The sequence below is a fragment of the Branchiostoma floridae genome, chromosome 15 (genome assembly GCF_000003815.2).
Source record: "Branchiostoma floridae strain S238N-H82 chromosome 15, Bfl_VNyyK, whole genome shotgun sequence".
Taxonomy (NCBI): domain Eukaryota; kingdom Metazoa; phylum Chordata; class Leptocardii; order Amphioxiformes; family Branchiostomatidae; genus Branchiostoma; species Branchiostoma floridae.
The window spans coordinates 5,410,861-5,427,319 of NC_049993.1; the positions used below are offsets into that span (position 1 = coordinate 5,410,861).

The 16,459-nt window shown below is 38.1% G+C and overlaps 1 protein-coding gene and 1 non-coding gene across 2 annotated transcripts in view; both read left to right on the top strand.

Moving 5' to 3' along the window:
- The window catches only part of LOC118431775 (thioredoxin domain-containing protein 12-like), a 99,311-nt gene extending 83,570 nt beyond the window's left edge, over positions 1-15,741 (top strand). The window contains exons 6-7 of the mRNA XM_035843100.1: positions 6,134-6,217; positions 13,208-15,741. Coding sequence (XP_035698993.1) covers positions 6,134-6,217; positions 13,208-13,284 — 161 coding nt within the window. The 3' untranslated portion in view covers positions 13,285-15,741. The remainder of the gene's footprint in view (positions 1-6,133; positions 6,218-13,207) is intronic.
- Positions 12,384-12,455, top strand: Trnac-gca. The gene has a single exon. It is a non-coding gene; the product is annotated as a tRNA-Cys (tRNA).
- Positions 15,742-16,459: the final 718 nt, after the last annotated feature.

A 16,459-nucleotide genomic window follows, 5' to 3' on the forward strand; every position in this document is an offset into this window, starting at 1 on the left:
TTTCCCTTGCTGAGGAAGTTTTTTTGGTATTGAAATTATATTGGATGCAGAGGTATGTTATGTAGATGTACATAAAGGCGGGAGAAGGTTGATAAAACACCTAAAACTACATAATGCACATTCAAGGAGTCTGGACCATTTCATTTTCCAGGAAGAAAGTGTAGTTCTGCTTTCAGGTTAATATGAATTTATGACTTTGATGATTAAATAACTTGCTACAGTGATTTACCGTTAGCTTTCAATCTGATTGCAACAGAAAATTTTGAATGAACTCTAAATTATTTCCGTGGTCTCAGACCCTTTGATACACATATTAAGTAAAAGGCCAGCTAGGATGAAAGCAGAGGGGTGCTAGGAAAATTTATACATAGTCATGTCATCTGAAACTGAATACCAAAGGTACAGACTTCCTCTCTGCATTTTCTTGTAATCTCAGAACCACCAAATCTGTTTTTGTTATTATCTTAAAAATTGTTTCCTGTTTGAAATAGCTGTTCAGATGTCTCCTCAGACTATTGATCTTCCAATTCAGCATTTTCTTATAATCTCAGAACCAACAAATAAGTTTTTCCTGTCTGAAATAAAAGTTCAGACATCCTCTGAGAACACCAACAAATCAAACTGGTCCAGCATTATTGCAGAAAAAGTTTTCCAGGCTGAAATAAAGGACGGCATGACAGCTTCTCAAACCACTGAAGATCGATGGCATACCGCCAACAATGTAATCTAGGCTTTGTTCATTCAACCAGTTAAACAATACCCAAGTTCACGGCCTAAAACCTTTTGGTGACTTAGTGCCTACTCATTCAAGGAATCTGCAAATATGACAAGATTTCTGCTGTGGTGCCAAGGCCATTCTTCCTCATGTATGATTCAGGAGTGGGCCCTTTGCCAAACCAGAAACTATGTTCTAGCCCTTGGAGTGTTTTTTCAAGGCTGTTATGATCTAAAATTTCATAACTGCCCAGGGAAGGATAGATGAAATGATGGAAAGGGGGGAAATTGACCATTTGGAATGGTATTGCATTGCTGTGTGTGATGTCCTTGCACGTAATACCAGGAAGGCAGCCAATTGGGTTCTCCTAAACCAGTATTAGGTAATAAAAAAGATCAAAGGTCTGCCCATCAAAGAGTTATTCGTCATAACGTCTCTTTACTTTTGGAATGAAACTTTCCTTCATATTTTCTAATTATGAATAATCAGCAGCCCTGCATTGATGCTATGTGAACATGTACCTTATTCTGTTCATCAGAAGTTTTTGTGACTTTAAATCCAATCAAAACTTTGAAAACTATCGTCACCTTTTCTCCTCATCACAGATGACAAAATGACAGGTTCATTTGAAGATTGAATTAATTTCAGATCCAATTTCTAGCTGTCAGGTGAAGAAATGAGCAGGCAAGATGCCCCAGACTTAAGATGTCCTTCTGCTGCCAGCAGAGGGACAGTGAATAAATGGTCCCAGCGAAATGACGAATACATCATACATTATGCACATCCTTCAATGTCAGTAACTTTGGTTGGATTTCCCGTCTCTATGTCAGAAGCGAAGACTGGGGGGTAACTTTTATGCCTATCCCATCTTGCCATGACACCTTAGGGACCCATATGTTGTAAGGTTTTCCATATACATGGTACATTTGTATGTGATAATATATAAAGGCTCATAATACTACCCTGCAATTTGCTTTAAAATTTTCCAACTTAAAGACCAACTTAGGTCCCCTAATCATACATGTACTTATATGCCTAGTATTATAGTGCTATTACTCTTACTACAGCCAATGACATTATATAACGTCCTTGCTACAGCTAATCAACAGCATGGTCAATGTCAAGCTGTAGTGTTGTCAAGGACACTGACTTAGGGATTTGCTGAAAGTTCTTCCAAACTACAAGACAGTTGAACTTCTGGCAACTTAGCTAGGAGACAAGAAGTACTTCCTTCCCCCATATTATTACCAGTAGTATGTGGCAGTAGTCCAAGATATTCCATCAAACTCATGCCTGTTGCGTGGTAGAACCCAGACACAATCAATAGCATCTGGCTGCTTACTTTTAATAGACCCTCGCATCAAGCCGCCCATTTTGACATCTCTTATGAAATATTCAGGGAACTCATTTGAAATCTCAGCCGCCTGTATGATTATCTGTCTGGCCTGTCCAGACTCATTTCAGGAGCTTAATCTGCAGCTGGTGATCCTTAAACCCTATCAGACCTTTCCCTATTGTAGAGGAGACTTTGACATGAAAGGAGAGACCGGGCTGGTGCCAAATTGAAAAACACGTTCCCATGATATAGGCAACACAAAGTATGAGAAGTACATCCAGAATACACAAAATGGATGACGTTGGGTAGTGCACAAAATATAGTTTGATGAGTTTATTGCAGATTCTTGCCCGAGGGCTAATTGCAGGTGACAAAAGAAAAAAGACAGACAAATAATGGTAAGCACTTAAACAGTCTAGTAAGCAACTACACTAGTCTAACTTAAAGATGCAACTTATTAAGTGTTGCTCTGTATATTATAGATAAGTCGAGTTGAAGTCATTAGCTGAAATAGCCTTGCTGGCTGGGGTTAATGACCTGAAAGGCCAGGCGCTAGGAGCGCGATTTGTCAGGCTAAAAGCTGAACCATCTCAACATTATGCAGCTGTGTCTTGCGCTTAATAACTCCCTTATTCGTGTACCAATCCCTCTTGATGCCAACTTTATCTATTGTAGACTGCCTCCTTTTACAAGTCCTTCTGGAAAAGAAAAATCCATGACTTGTAACATTTCCTCCAGTCCTTAACTGACATTCTGAATGGCCCTTCTAATTGTACTCAAATGACTCTCCAGTCATGCACAATATGCTTCATGGCATGAATGCTATTTACACACATCACTTCAATGGCTCTCTTTGTATGTCAAACTCATCCATGGATGAGCACAATGTGGAGAAAGTCATTTCATTTACATCAGGTTGAATTTCCGTTAATGCAGCTTTGTTTGCTGACTTTACAAACATCCACAGGGAGACATTAACATATCAGACTTGGGTACCGGCAAGATTCAATGCCTTTATAATTCCTTTCTTAAGTCAGAGTTCAATGTCTTCGATATGGAATCTTATTTAATCAAGCCCTGCTAAAGGTCTATGAATTATCTTATTTACATCGCATGATCCCATGTTTTATACAGTATGATAAAGTGTGTGATCTCTTATGCATATTGATACGCTTGAAGTGCATATGCACATCCTTGACAAAAGACCCTAAGGGGTCCACTGGACTCATTGTAGGGACGCCACTGGGAAAAGTAATGACCAGTTTTGAATCCATCGATTTCATTTATTTATGTCTTAGGCTACGTGTACACTTGCCACTTCTTCAAATTCTTGGCCCTGGAAGAGGTCCAAAAAACATTTATTTTCATTTTTCTTTTTCCTGTGATAGTTCTGTTTGAAAATTCAGAGTGTTTGTCATGAAAAATCAAAAAGCCACTGGCCTGCATACACTCATATATCATGATCAAAGGATATGGCAGCTTTCTCACTGATGTTGTGTCCCCTAGCCATGCCCTTTGGTGGAGATTTTGTCCCTGTCGTTATTTGCTCAAAGGCAAAATGAATCAGTGTAATGGTATTTGTATACATGTAGTTAACCCTCAAGCACCCGACCTTTTTTTTCGACTAAAATGACCGAGTGGGGTCCAAACGGACCCCAAAATGTTTTATTCATAAAATCTCAGTACCATGTCTTATTGGCGAGCATTATATATACATTGCTTCGTTAATGTAAGAGGAAGAGTTTGAGATGTTAAGGTGTTGCTAATTCCAACTCATTATCATAATTAATGCAAAAGTTCAGAAGGACCACGCTTTGCACTAAACCTATTCCGTCCAGATAGGGGAATTTTGAGGCCCTCAGCAACATTTATGTCGCATAACTCATGAATGGCTAGAGCTAAAGCTACGAAACTTGGTAATTTATCACAAAATATTGTTTGCAAAAGTTTTTGGTCAATAAAGTAAGTTTATCATTTTTAGGGGTTGCCATGGCAACTATATTCTAACAGGCATATTTTTGCCAAAATTTGACAATTTCAATTTAAACAAGGTTTTCTTGGTAAACTACACATATTTTCTGACAACAATTAGATTCTATGAAATTCAATGCAGTTTTCATGACTTAAAATTTATAGTTTATGCTAATTTCATGACGTCATTGGTCAAAATCCAAGATGGCCGCCCTGATTAGGCAAATGACGTCATAATGTCGTCACATTACATGTTGATGACCCAGAAATTATTGTGATGATTTAAATTTACATTTTTATTATTGTCTGAAAGTTTGGTATTCATACTGTAAGTGGTTAAGGAGTTAGCCTCCAAAGTTTGTTTTAAAAACTGCACATTTTTGCTGGGGTCCGTTTGGACCCCAGAGGAACTGAACACAGACTTTCTTTATAATTTTCACATTATTGTACCAATCATTGCGAAAACTTAGGAGAAGGTATAAGACATATTGACTGACAAAGTCACGGAAGGATTTTTTCTTCAGATCAAAAATGTTGAAATGACACTTCAAAATGTACGCCTGGGGTCCAAATGGACCCCACTCGGGTGTTTGAGGGTTAATGTATAGTTTACCCCTTTTGTAGTCTTTATTACAGGCACTAACAGGCCCATAGTAAAAGCAGACTGTACAAATATAAACAACAAAGATACATTGAAAAATAAGTGCTCTTAGATTCTCATTAAATGCTCTGTGCCTTTCTCTTATGTTCTCTATTTGTGATGGGTAACATGTATTACTAGGCAGCGTGGGTTTGAAAAGAGTCAATGAAGACACTTCTTTAAATGATAAAAGAAGACATGGTCTTACTAACAATGATCTAAGATCTCTTGCTTGGTGTTTTGTCCAGTTCTTACAACCCTTAGCAACAATGTCAACTTCAATGTTAGCATAATCCTTAACTCCACTTGACTCCACTTTGAAGATAACAAGATAGTATATCGTTGCATTAACGGGAGGTGCCCCAACACGGTACGCTTTTTCTTGCGCTCAAACTCGTGGCACTCCATCGCTAGTTGCCTGAAGTAAATATGTTAAAGTATACTTGGAATGCAAATTAAAGCTGTGTGCATGGACTTGATTATTTACCTTTGTAATCAGCATAGTCAGTGGCAACAAACACGGTGTACTTATGGATAATAAGATCAGCAAAAAATCCGTACCGTCTTAGGACGGGAACCGTCTTAGGGCGGCCCCCGTTACATGCTAACTGGATTTCATGTTTGAAAACCTCCACAGGGCAGATACTCAACAGTGGAAAATAACTCATATTCAATGTGAAATCTATGAACCGTAGTTGCTTCTTGAGTTAAGTTAAATTCTCATACTAAAAAAGTCATAGGAAATGTACTATGTTCCATTTGAAAGCTATTTGTAACTATCAGAACTCAAACTGCAATGAGAGATGATGTTCTTATCTTGGCACATCTTAATGCTTTTCAAATGAAGCCTGTAGTATGCTGCATGGCTAGACCTCTTATTGCAGTGTCTTATCTGTGCGTCTTGTCCTTATTGGCTCCCACCTTGTAAATGGATGTACCACCAAGGTTGCTTCAAGCCACAAGATCTAATAACTGATTGGACACTTATGGTATGTGTCTTGCCAAGGAGAAGTTGACGGCAGCTTTGGTTGCAGGACTTGCTGTAAAGTTTATAGAATGGATTTCTTAATATGCCTTCATATTTTATATTTTGGTTACCATCCACAAGGCAGGTCCAAGCATATCAATAAAAATAGTTTAACCATCCCTGTGCTAAGGCACTCTTTTTCTTCAGATTTGTGTTGTCTGCTGGAGAAGGTAGCAAGAAGAAGGCCAGATAGACTGCATGTTAACAATATCTAAGAAAGCTATGTTGCTACCAACACGTCTAAGCTGCTAATGACTGATGAACTAATGACTGACAAAAACCTTGTTTTTTTACATCTTTTTTGAGCGATGTAATATTGCCAGACTTTCGTATCAAAATTGTCATTCAAATGTGGAAGAAGCACGATCATTAGAACATCCAAATGAATTATGCAAAGTGTAACCATCAATGTATTGACCATCCACTTTTCATTTTTCCTTACAGACCCAGAGGGCAAAGTGAGGAGAGACATTGTGAACATAAACGGCAACCCCAGCTACCGCTACTACTACCCAGACCCCATACAAGGTAAGGAAGCTCTCAATGTATATATCCAGATTAAATTGTCTTGCATTTAGACAATGCAAGTCTGTACCACCCATACCTGAAGGTGGCACAGACTTTTGCATATCCTAGACTTGCAGCTGGAGTAATATTCGGTTATGGTCAAATAATTTGATCATTTGTCCTTTGTGTTGTAAGAAAGTCGAGCTGTTTTTTAGATATGCATGTAAGTATAGCAATATGCGTGTCACTTGAAGTTCCTTTAACTGTAAGTCTAACTTGACATGATAACATACCTTTGGAATTTCTTTCCTTTTCTTTCCGACACACTTGTCGAACCAACGTTTCATAATAATTTAAAACAAATGACCATACTTGATATATTACCTACATTACATACTTAATATGTTACCTATATTTCTACAAATGATAGTGTAGCCAGAATATATCAACTATGATGAATGATGTAATAAAGATGTTTGATTAAAACATTATACACTGCAGATGTTAGTATTTTGTTACTATCAGACTTCTTTGTAAATCTTGGAAAAGCATTATCTGTAAGATACAAATGTTGACAAGGCATTCATTTCTGTGAATAGCTTGTTCTGTAAATATAATATCTGCCATAAGTCAGTCCAGTTGAGCCAAGACCACTCCAGTTGAGAGTTTAATTAGCCCACTAGCAGCATAGAGTACGCAATGTAGACATATAAATTCCGTTAAAGTGGTAGAATGGCAATCTTTATTACATTGTTATTTAAGCCAGAAATGCACCTCTTTTGCTATATGGCTCCATTTGAGAGTACATTCTAGCTATATCAGATTTTTATGTTACACTTGGGATGAAATGCAGCAGCTTGCTTTGAATTTTGTTTTTCAGTATCATTCAAAATGAGACAAACTTTTTTTAAAGGACCAAAAGGCACTTTGGCATGGAAATAGTACATTGTATTAAATGATTTTTCATCTGCAATTCTGCTTATGGTAATATCTGACAGTGGCTTTGTTTGACTTAAGTTACAATGAGTATGAATGGGAAAGTAATGGGGGAGGGTCAATATTCCCAAGTCCATATACATAATATGTTATATATAATATATACGGTATATGTCATATATACTGGAGGTATGCCAACTGGCTATAGAAACCTCCTCGACTGTAGTAAAAGTGAAGTACTGATAATGGCAGTTTACTAGACCAAAGATCAAACTTCTCCAATAAGTTATTTTGTTTCTACAAAGGAGTCCCATAATCCCTGTATTCAAAGCAGTGACAAATCTCCCCATGTTCCCATTACTGGATATCCGGATCCCTTGATCGAAGCTTACTATGTAATTACCTATAATGGCCATGTTTTTTAAAACTTTCAACTTAGAATTGGGTTTGCTTGGAGTTTTCACTCTGTCTCAACTTTTGCAGGGACCAGTTCTTTGAGTTTGAATTAACAGTAAGATGTTGAGCTGTCTGTATAAAGCAACAGCTGTACTTTACATGAATGTATGTTAGGGAGATGCCTATTTGTGCTGAGTAAAACTAAATTTGTAACAGAATAAGTTTCTCACGAAGCTCGGCACCATTTTCCAAGAATGCCTTTGCACTTCCTACAGCTTCAAAGACAGTATGAACTATTTACCTAAGTTGTTTCTGGGAAGATAGCCAAATACCCACTTCAGGTCTCACGAGAAGAACCTCCAGAGACAGAGACTTAGTGCTCTGGTGTGTGTTCTACCTATCTGGTCTTATTGTTGTGCTGACCATATTGAACACTCGTCTTTAAAACTTATAAAACAACTGTCCTGTTACTCAGGTCAGCAAATTTCTTTGACCAGCTAAGTCCTGAATGCAGGCCTAGGAGTTAGATTGCCAACAGACTTGTACCTCGAACATGAATATCTGAAATGTTTTGTACTGTTAATGGATAAAAAGATAACTGTCTGCTTAGCTTCTCCTATTATAAAATGTATTTACTACAGAACATTTACTGTTATTTGCATTGTCTTTTTTCCCAACAATGGGTATTATATCTACTTTATGCCTATTAGCGGGGATGTACTGGTTAGAGTAACTTCTGTACAATTATATCAAATTGAAGTATTAAATGAAAGTGGTTCTTGATGGCAGATGTAACAAAAAAATTAGCAAATCTAAAGTTGGAGACTGCCTTGGCCTTCATTCATACTCACTCACTCTCCGGTTTATCGTCTGTTGTTCCCCATCCTGTGAGGGCTAGACATGCTTGCACGTAGATGAGGGGGCTTGAGTAATTTGTACAGTACTGGTAGTCAGATATATGAGGACATTATTGGTGAAATGTCTGGCATCATCACGGTGAGTAATCCTAACAATGCAATTCGAACAAGGATTCATCTGTTTCAGTTGAACAATTGATCATGAGTAGCCACATTGTCAACAACTTTCTATCAAACACTGATACTTTTCAGTCGCTTGTATTGAAAGTTAGAATTTAGAACATGTAAATGTACGAATGCACCAGGATTTAAGTAACATCCTTGTGATCTATGACTTGCCTATTTTCCAATACATCACCGTGTAAGATAGTGTCAAAAATAAAAGTAAAAATGGATAAAATCAGAGGTTGTCAAAATTACTAGTGCTAGAATGTTATTCTTTTCTTTATCTCTGGTCTGATAGCATCCGTCAAGGACATTATATCTTACATAACATCCTTGCATCCATCAAGTAAGTTGATTAATGGCTGAGATAAAAAGTTTACATTTGCCAAGAAGAACTTCAAAGGGGATAGCACAATCTTTCAGTATCTGTGACAGATTTGTGTAATTAATGGCGGGGTTTTAAAGAAATCCTGTCATCACTTACCAACTGTAAGTTGGTAAAAGTTGGAAAGTAATCAGAGAAGGGTTACGTATAGAACTTTAGGGAACGATTGTTGTCATCTGCGAGCACAGACAAATGAAGGTGCAAAGAATGATGGGGCGTAACGCGAAATTCGTGAATCAGGGGGATTTCGGCGTTGATGAAATTTGCAGCAATATCGTGCCAGACCTCTAGGTATAATTTGACACAGGGAAGTAGGCATCAAATGGATGCACGGTGCTCTGCTATAACCTCAAGAATGGATCCATTTCTCTCTGTCACCTGCAAAAGTAAGCTCATTTCCTTGCCATCATTTTTGTTGGGTACCAGAGTCCTTCATCACACAACCTTTGCCCTCTCAAAATACATCTCCAGCGTTGGGCTGTCAGTCACGGAGCGCGCAGCAGGGCAAACACGGAAAAGGCGGGAAGACGTCGAGCAGAAAAGAAGTGTTCCATCATGCCTTAATGACCGTATTACATTCCCACACACGCCCCCTTTCTCCCTTGGCGATGAAAAAAGCAATATGTTCCTAACCGTGTCTCTTACTTCTTGGATTTACGTGACCAGTTTTGCGTTTGAAGTGGCTGAATAGGAACAGTTTCGTTGCAGTAATTTTTTATGCGCTCCCCTGTGAGTCAATCACACAGTGTTTGTTCAGCAAAAGGAGTGGCCTTGCAATTTTTTTCGACATACGCCCCTCTGCTTCATTGAAGTAATGAAACTGGGGCAGCCCACGAGCTTAGTTTTATTGGATTGTAGCGAACTGTGCGCTCCTTGGGCAACTTGGGACTTGAACTTATTTCCCTTGCAAAGGGTAGGATGCATGGGCAGTGTGAAGTTGTGTGTCATTGATGGAAAGTACAGAAGGAATCATCCTTTTCCAGATGTCTCTTGGAGGGTCCTTACAGAGCCTCAGTCCTTTTAGTTTTCAGGGGGGACAGCTGGTAACTTAACCCTCAAGCAAAATCTGTGGAAAGTTGAGGTTGTGGTACAAGATAAAGAAGCACAGCTGCACTGAGAGGAAATGTGTTGAACCAGGGGAGTTTTGAGATTACCAGAATGCAGCACAAAAAGCCTCACCGTCACACAAAACGAACTGAAGATTTTTATTAGCGATATTCTATGTTACTTGTGGGAAAGACTGCAACATTTCACAAGAATACAGAACACAAGTACATAAATATGAGATAACCATTGCCACACTGCTCTATGTGAGCTAACTTTGTATCACACTAAGAATAATCTAGGATTAAGATTTTTTTCCAACTGGGGATTTGGCAGAAGTTACGATTTAGCAGCAGCAACAAACTAGACTTAAGTATAAAGCTGTCTGGAAATGTGCAAGGCTGAGTCAAGTGATAAGAAGCATCTCTCTGGGACAAAGGCAAGAGGTTATTGCAGAAAGTCTGCTGGAATTTGTGCTATGAAAACAGCTGATACCAGTAGCTTGTAGAGCATATAAAGTGAGGCATGATCAAGGTTATGTGTAGGTCTCTGTCAAATATGTAGGAGGGACAAGACAGGAAATTGCATTTGTAACTGCAGCTGTAAAATGTAGTTCTTTTGTAAGAGGAGAGTAGAAAAGGTCTTCTTTGCCACCTGATCACAAACCCAATGCCGCAACAACTACGCCAAAAGGGGCAGACCCCTTTGGCATGGTCAGTTTGGCCACCCTTAACCCCACTGTTACACTAAGACTTTTAGTAATTTTAAAAACAAACCAAATGCTACATTTCCATGCAAAAATGTATTTCAAATCCTATACAATCCTACACAATTTTTATACATCATGCTTATGTGGTGCATTGATGCCGCAGCATCTCTCCATGAATATTGGTATGCAATGCTATAGGGTTGATTGAGCTAACAATGTAAAGAAAAAGTAGGAAAAGCTACTTTTTGTTTTGTTCAAAAATCCCGTAGTATGCCTTTAACATGCTTGTTCAAATTAGCCACTTTCAAAAGTCAACCTTTGTACCCATCCAACCCCTCCCCCGTCTCACAAGTGGACTTGTCCAGTCCTGGTGATGTGGCACTTGAGGTCTTACCAACAGAAACATCCTGTTCCCAGATTAGATACCCATGTGCTTACTACAAGTGCTTGTCTTGTTGTACAACCTTTGTTAAATTTTGTCTGACAAGCAGCCTAAGGACTTTTGTATTTGCCTAATACTGTAATATTCTATGTGTCGATTAACATGAAATTACATGTACATTAACTTAAAGTACACATATAATGTAACAACAGTATAGAGCAGAGGACTTGATGCTATTTTTTTGCCAAGGCTATATCAATGTCAGTAGTTGTAAGGCGGGTAATAATTGTATTTCACAAGTTCTTTCATTAAGGAACAGGACTTGAACAACTAAAGTTTTAATGTTAACTATTAAGTTCCAAGGTCAAGTGCACTCAAATAGTTTTCCCTCTGCAATTTGATATACAAGTGTGGCATTGGTCGGACCAAAGTGCTATGTTATTAAAAATCAGTCTTTAACTTCCTGGGCTTTGTACTTCTAGTTGTAGTTTTAAATCAACACAATGCATTACAGATGTAATTGTTGCCATAATGATTAATGGTGGCAAAGAAATATGTTCACTAAGTAACGTTATAAGAATTCCTGTGACATGTTTATTTTTATCATTCATTGGTAAGTAAAGGAACTGAAAAAATACCAATAGTGACACCCCAATATAAAAGTTAAACTTTATAATCTTTAGAAAACTTTTTTCTTTTCATTTGTAGAAATATAGAGGGGCGAGTAAGAACAGAAAGAAACAACACCCCGACTCCCGGGATTCGAACCCGCGCCGAACCCGGGCAGCCGGATCACAAATCGAACGTGCAAACCGTTCGGCCAAATGGCTTAAGCCATTAGGCGTCTTCGGTTTAGCAGTCCTTGAACACCACTGTTACACTACTCCCCCTTTTCTTTTCAAGATTCGTCCTCGAATCTCCGAGATCGACATCCCTGTGTGGCACATACTAGCCTGTTAATCACAGGGCCGGCGTGGGAACCAGTGTAGAAATATAGAGGGGCGAGTAAGAACAGAAAGAAACAACACCCCGACTCCCGGGATTCGAACCCGCGCCGAACCCGGGCAGCCGGATCACAAATCGAACGTGCAAACCGTTCGGCCAAATGGCTTAAGCCATTAGGCGTCTTCGGTTTAGCAGTCCTTGAACACCACTGTTACACATTCACTGATTGTTTTGTTACAGTATGTCTTTCCCAAGGATTATCTCCATTTGCCTTGTATTGATATGCAAATATGAGTATGGCAACATCCTGTAACAGCTGTGTCACACACAGTTCTTAGGCAGGTAGCCAGCAGGTGGAATGTGTAAATGGGGGTATAGCTCAGTGGTAGAGCATTCGACTGCAGATCGAGAGGTCCCTGGTTCAAATCCGGGTGCCCCCTGTCATATTTTTTCACAACTTTTCTAAAATATCAGCAAATTGTCTTGTTTTCTCCATTTTTGTCTTTTACGCTTTGCTGAAAATCTTATAATTCTTTTTTTTTTTTTTTTTTTGCTAAAAATTGATGGATTTATTTTTTTGCCAAAATAGATCATGGGCAAGTTATCAACTCCCAATGTCTTAATTGAAACAGATAGATTAACTTATCATCTTTGGATGAAATAATTTCCCATCAGAGTTTAATTTGATGTCAATCATTTCATACTGTAATTCTCTATCTGTTTATAGTAACATAATCTTAGCCACTGTAGCAGTGACATTTCAACCACTAAAGTTTTGTCATTGAAATTAATTGATTACTCTATGGCCAGCTAGAAAAAAATGTTTTCCTGGCTGAAATTTAATGTCATGAGCTACTTCCTTTCCTCTAAACAGCTGAAATTCCCAACCGCAATATTAAAAGGATTTACAGTATTAACAAAAGATGCCATGTTCGACAAAAAAAGAGACAGTTGTATTAAAAAGGGCTGAAAATTGCCACCAGCCACCAACCAGCTAGCCACAAACCACCTGCACCTGCACATAGAAAATGATCCCCTCACCCCAGTGCTTGAGCCCTCAACCCTATGAGGTTTGGCACTCGAGAAGAAGAAAAGAAGAAGAAGAAGACATATTGATGATGATTATTATTGTGCGTTTCTCTTATGAAGGAAGCAAACATGCAGCTAAACTTGTGTCTCTTTGTTTTTTCAGTGGTAGACTCCATGAAACTGGCACTGGAGAAGATTGCACCTGACACTCTCAACGCCCAGCATCCGGATGAACTCTGACCTCGCACAGGGGGCCCTGGGATACATAGGGAGAGCATCATGGGATATTTGCTTTGTTTTCCATTGTCATGAGGTTCCAAACACACAGCAGTATGTACTGAACATACTAGTACATGGATTTGCCTGTACATAGCAGCACATAGACTTTATTGCTTCAGAAGGCCTCACCAATTTGATAACTTGTCTCTTAAGATTGTTTAAAGAAAAAAAAACAATGATTGAATGGGGGGGGGGAATTATGCCTTACAAGCTTTTGATTTACTAATAAAATTCATTGTCACCGTGACACTTTCAACAAAATATTGTGCAAGAAGAGCAGTATTATATTACCTGGAAGTTCTAACAAACTGACCACTGTAGAAGACCTTTGTTTAAAAACATTGAACCCACTTAAAACATTGGGAGAAAGAATACTATTAAACTTTTTCCTCCTAATGATCCATTTTGTACCAAATTGGTACAGATACAAGGGTAGGAAGTAAGTAAAGTGTTAAAATCATTGATTTTCAACATACTCGAACAAAAGGAAAAAAAAAACTATCCTTATAGGACAATGTAGTAAGATTGGTGTGGCTTTAGTCATCTATTGTGTTTCTTTGACAAAAGTGGCCTTGGTGAAAATGGGGAAAGCACGGCTTGAAATTGTGTGATAACTTACTTGTGTATTAGCATGGCATCATTCCTGTAGTAACTACATGTAATAGATCTGTTTTGTTTAAAAACATGCCCATTTGTGAATGGTGACATCTCTGGCAACTGTAGAGAAAATGTATATAGTGCACATAAAATGATATTTGGTGCTTTACAAATTATGCAGCTGCAGTGCTTGAATGTTAATAGGATTGACAAGACAACGGACAAGATTTTTATGCAATGTAAACAAAGTAGATGCTGTGATCAGAGGTTTGAAGTCAGTCAACTATTTCCCATAGTTAATCTGTGATGATAAGTGCTTTTCTGTTAACAGTGTATTCCAGTAGTTTATGCAGAAAAAAAAACTACCCAGTCCTTGTGTGAAATTCATTTTTCATACTTAAGTGCAGTTTTGATAGACATATTTTTAATGATCACACTGACCAGAAAACAACCTTTTCACCCAAGACAACTGTATGTAACTTGAAAACTATCTCAAATCATATTGTAGTCCAGTACAAATGCACAGGTTAGAAGTTCTATTAATTGTACAGGCACTTTCAATATGTATTTGTTCAAAATATGAACAAAGATATGAAAACACATTGCCAACATTTCATAACATACTTCTTCATACCAGCAGTGTACACTATCAGCATCTTTTGTTCAAGCTCCCAATTTGTTGTATTTCCATATTGACATTGACAATCTAGAAGTTCTTCTGAAAACAAGAACTGAACCAACTCTTCCAGTAGTAAACTTAAGCTTACGTTCCTCTAATTTGTCCTTCAGCGCCGTTTTTACCTGATTAGTGAACTATATATTACCCTTTCTACTTCTAATGTCTTTATTGCCGGCCAGATTGTGGACAAATCACTACAAAATGAAGACAAATGCACACAGATACAGCTGTAGTTCACCACGTATCCACAGTAAATAGATCTAAAGCCTCATCTGTCACTATATCACGTTAGCTGCGCAGTATCTGTATGAAAATGTCAACCAATTTGTGTTGGATGCATCATTACAGGAAGATAACAGAGTTATTGGGTGACCTTTGGCTCCTAAAGATGTACCTATCGAGTGTCTGATTTGCATTGGGGTTTGATTATCGCTGATTCTGTCGCAGATTGACAAGAGTTCAAACTGTTTTGGTATAAATCATTTCCTGTACACACATTTGTATTCAGACTGTGTACCTATTAGAATTCTGAGGTGTTCATCAATTATAGTAGCGATATCTACTGCTTTTGTTATGCATTCTCCTACGCACAGAGTCCCAACACGTTTTGCGCCATTGAACTCTCTGCGTAGGAGAATTTTGTTATGTAGATTTATATTGTAAAAGAACACTAAAAAGATTATGTGCAAACCAAACAGCACCTACCTTTACATGATATTTGTTCTTGATTTTTTTTAGACTTAACAACTTGAAGATAATCATTGAATAAAGCATTAATGATGCCAACACATGAAGTTCTACTACTGCGTGCAGTTGTATTATGTAATTGTGCTTTATCCATTGTGTATTATAAAAATACTATGTTTGGGCTATGTCTGTTGTTTGAAGAATTGGTGTTTGTTCAGTATAGCCCTTATGTGAGACCCACTAATACCTGCACACTATAAGCTTCTCTGTGTTTTGTCACACTTGCTTGGCATGTTTTATAGATAATAACATGATGGATTGCTTATGAGACTATCATGACAACTCATATGATAAATGATGTTTTGTATGTTTTATGGCTTCTTAGATATCTTCTCAGATATTTTTGGACCTATGGCATTTTATGATGGGAAATAAAAGAGATTTTGAAAAACACAGTTGAATGAGGTTATCGTTTTTGCATTCATCTTTCTGATTATGTATCATCATGACAGACTTACGTCATTAGAAAAAAAATTGATGACACTATTAAGCAGGTATCTTACTGATGACTGAGCTGTAGCCTCCTTTACAGACTTTGAGTGGTTCTGGCTTTTATAATAGTGTAAATGACATGCTAGACCCTTTATGTTGATGTATCCATACCTATAGATATCCATATATATGTGTTTAGTTGTACTGTAAGTAGTTGTTATACATGTAGACCTTACGAAAGTCGCTGTACTTTTGTCGTTGTCAATAAATATTGTATTTTATGGAGGGAGTGGGGGGCTGGTTGGCTAGTTTGATAGTTGGCTTAGGTTCTCTAATGCCGGGAAAGGGAATTTGCTTAGAATTATTACAGTATAGTTTACCGTGTAAGGAGTTTTGCCCTGCCACCTCGCCTTCCATAAAATACATGTAAGAGCCAGCCCCACTCGTCAGATCAATTTGACAGAGAGCAGTCAACGAATGTCATTGATAAGAAATAATCTTTTAACTCTTTTTGTTGTCTTTTAGCCATGCTTGCATGTGATACATCTTCTCTGGATAGTTTTACAGAACGCTTGCAGATAGATGTGCAAAAGTTAGGTGTGACAGGTCGTTCAGCGGTATATAACCAGCTGCTGCCGCGTGCCTACAAAGCTCGTATGTTACGCCAAAGGGCAGATATAC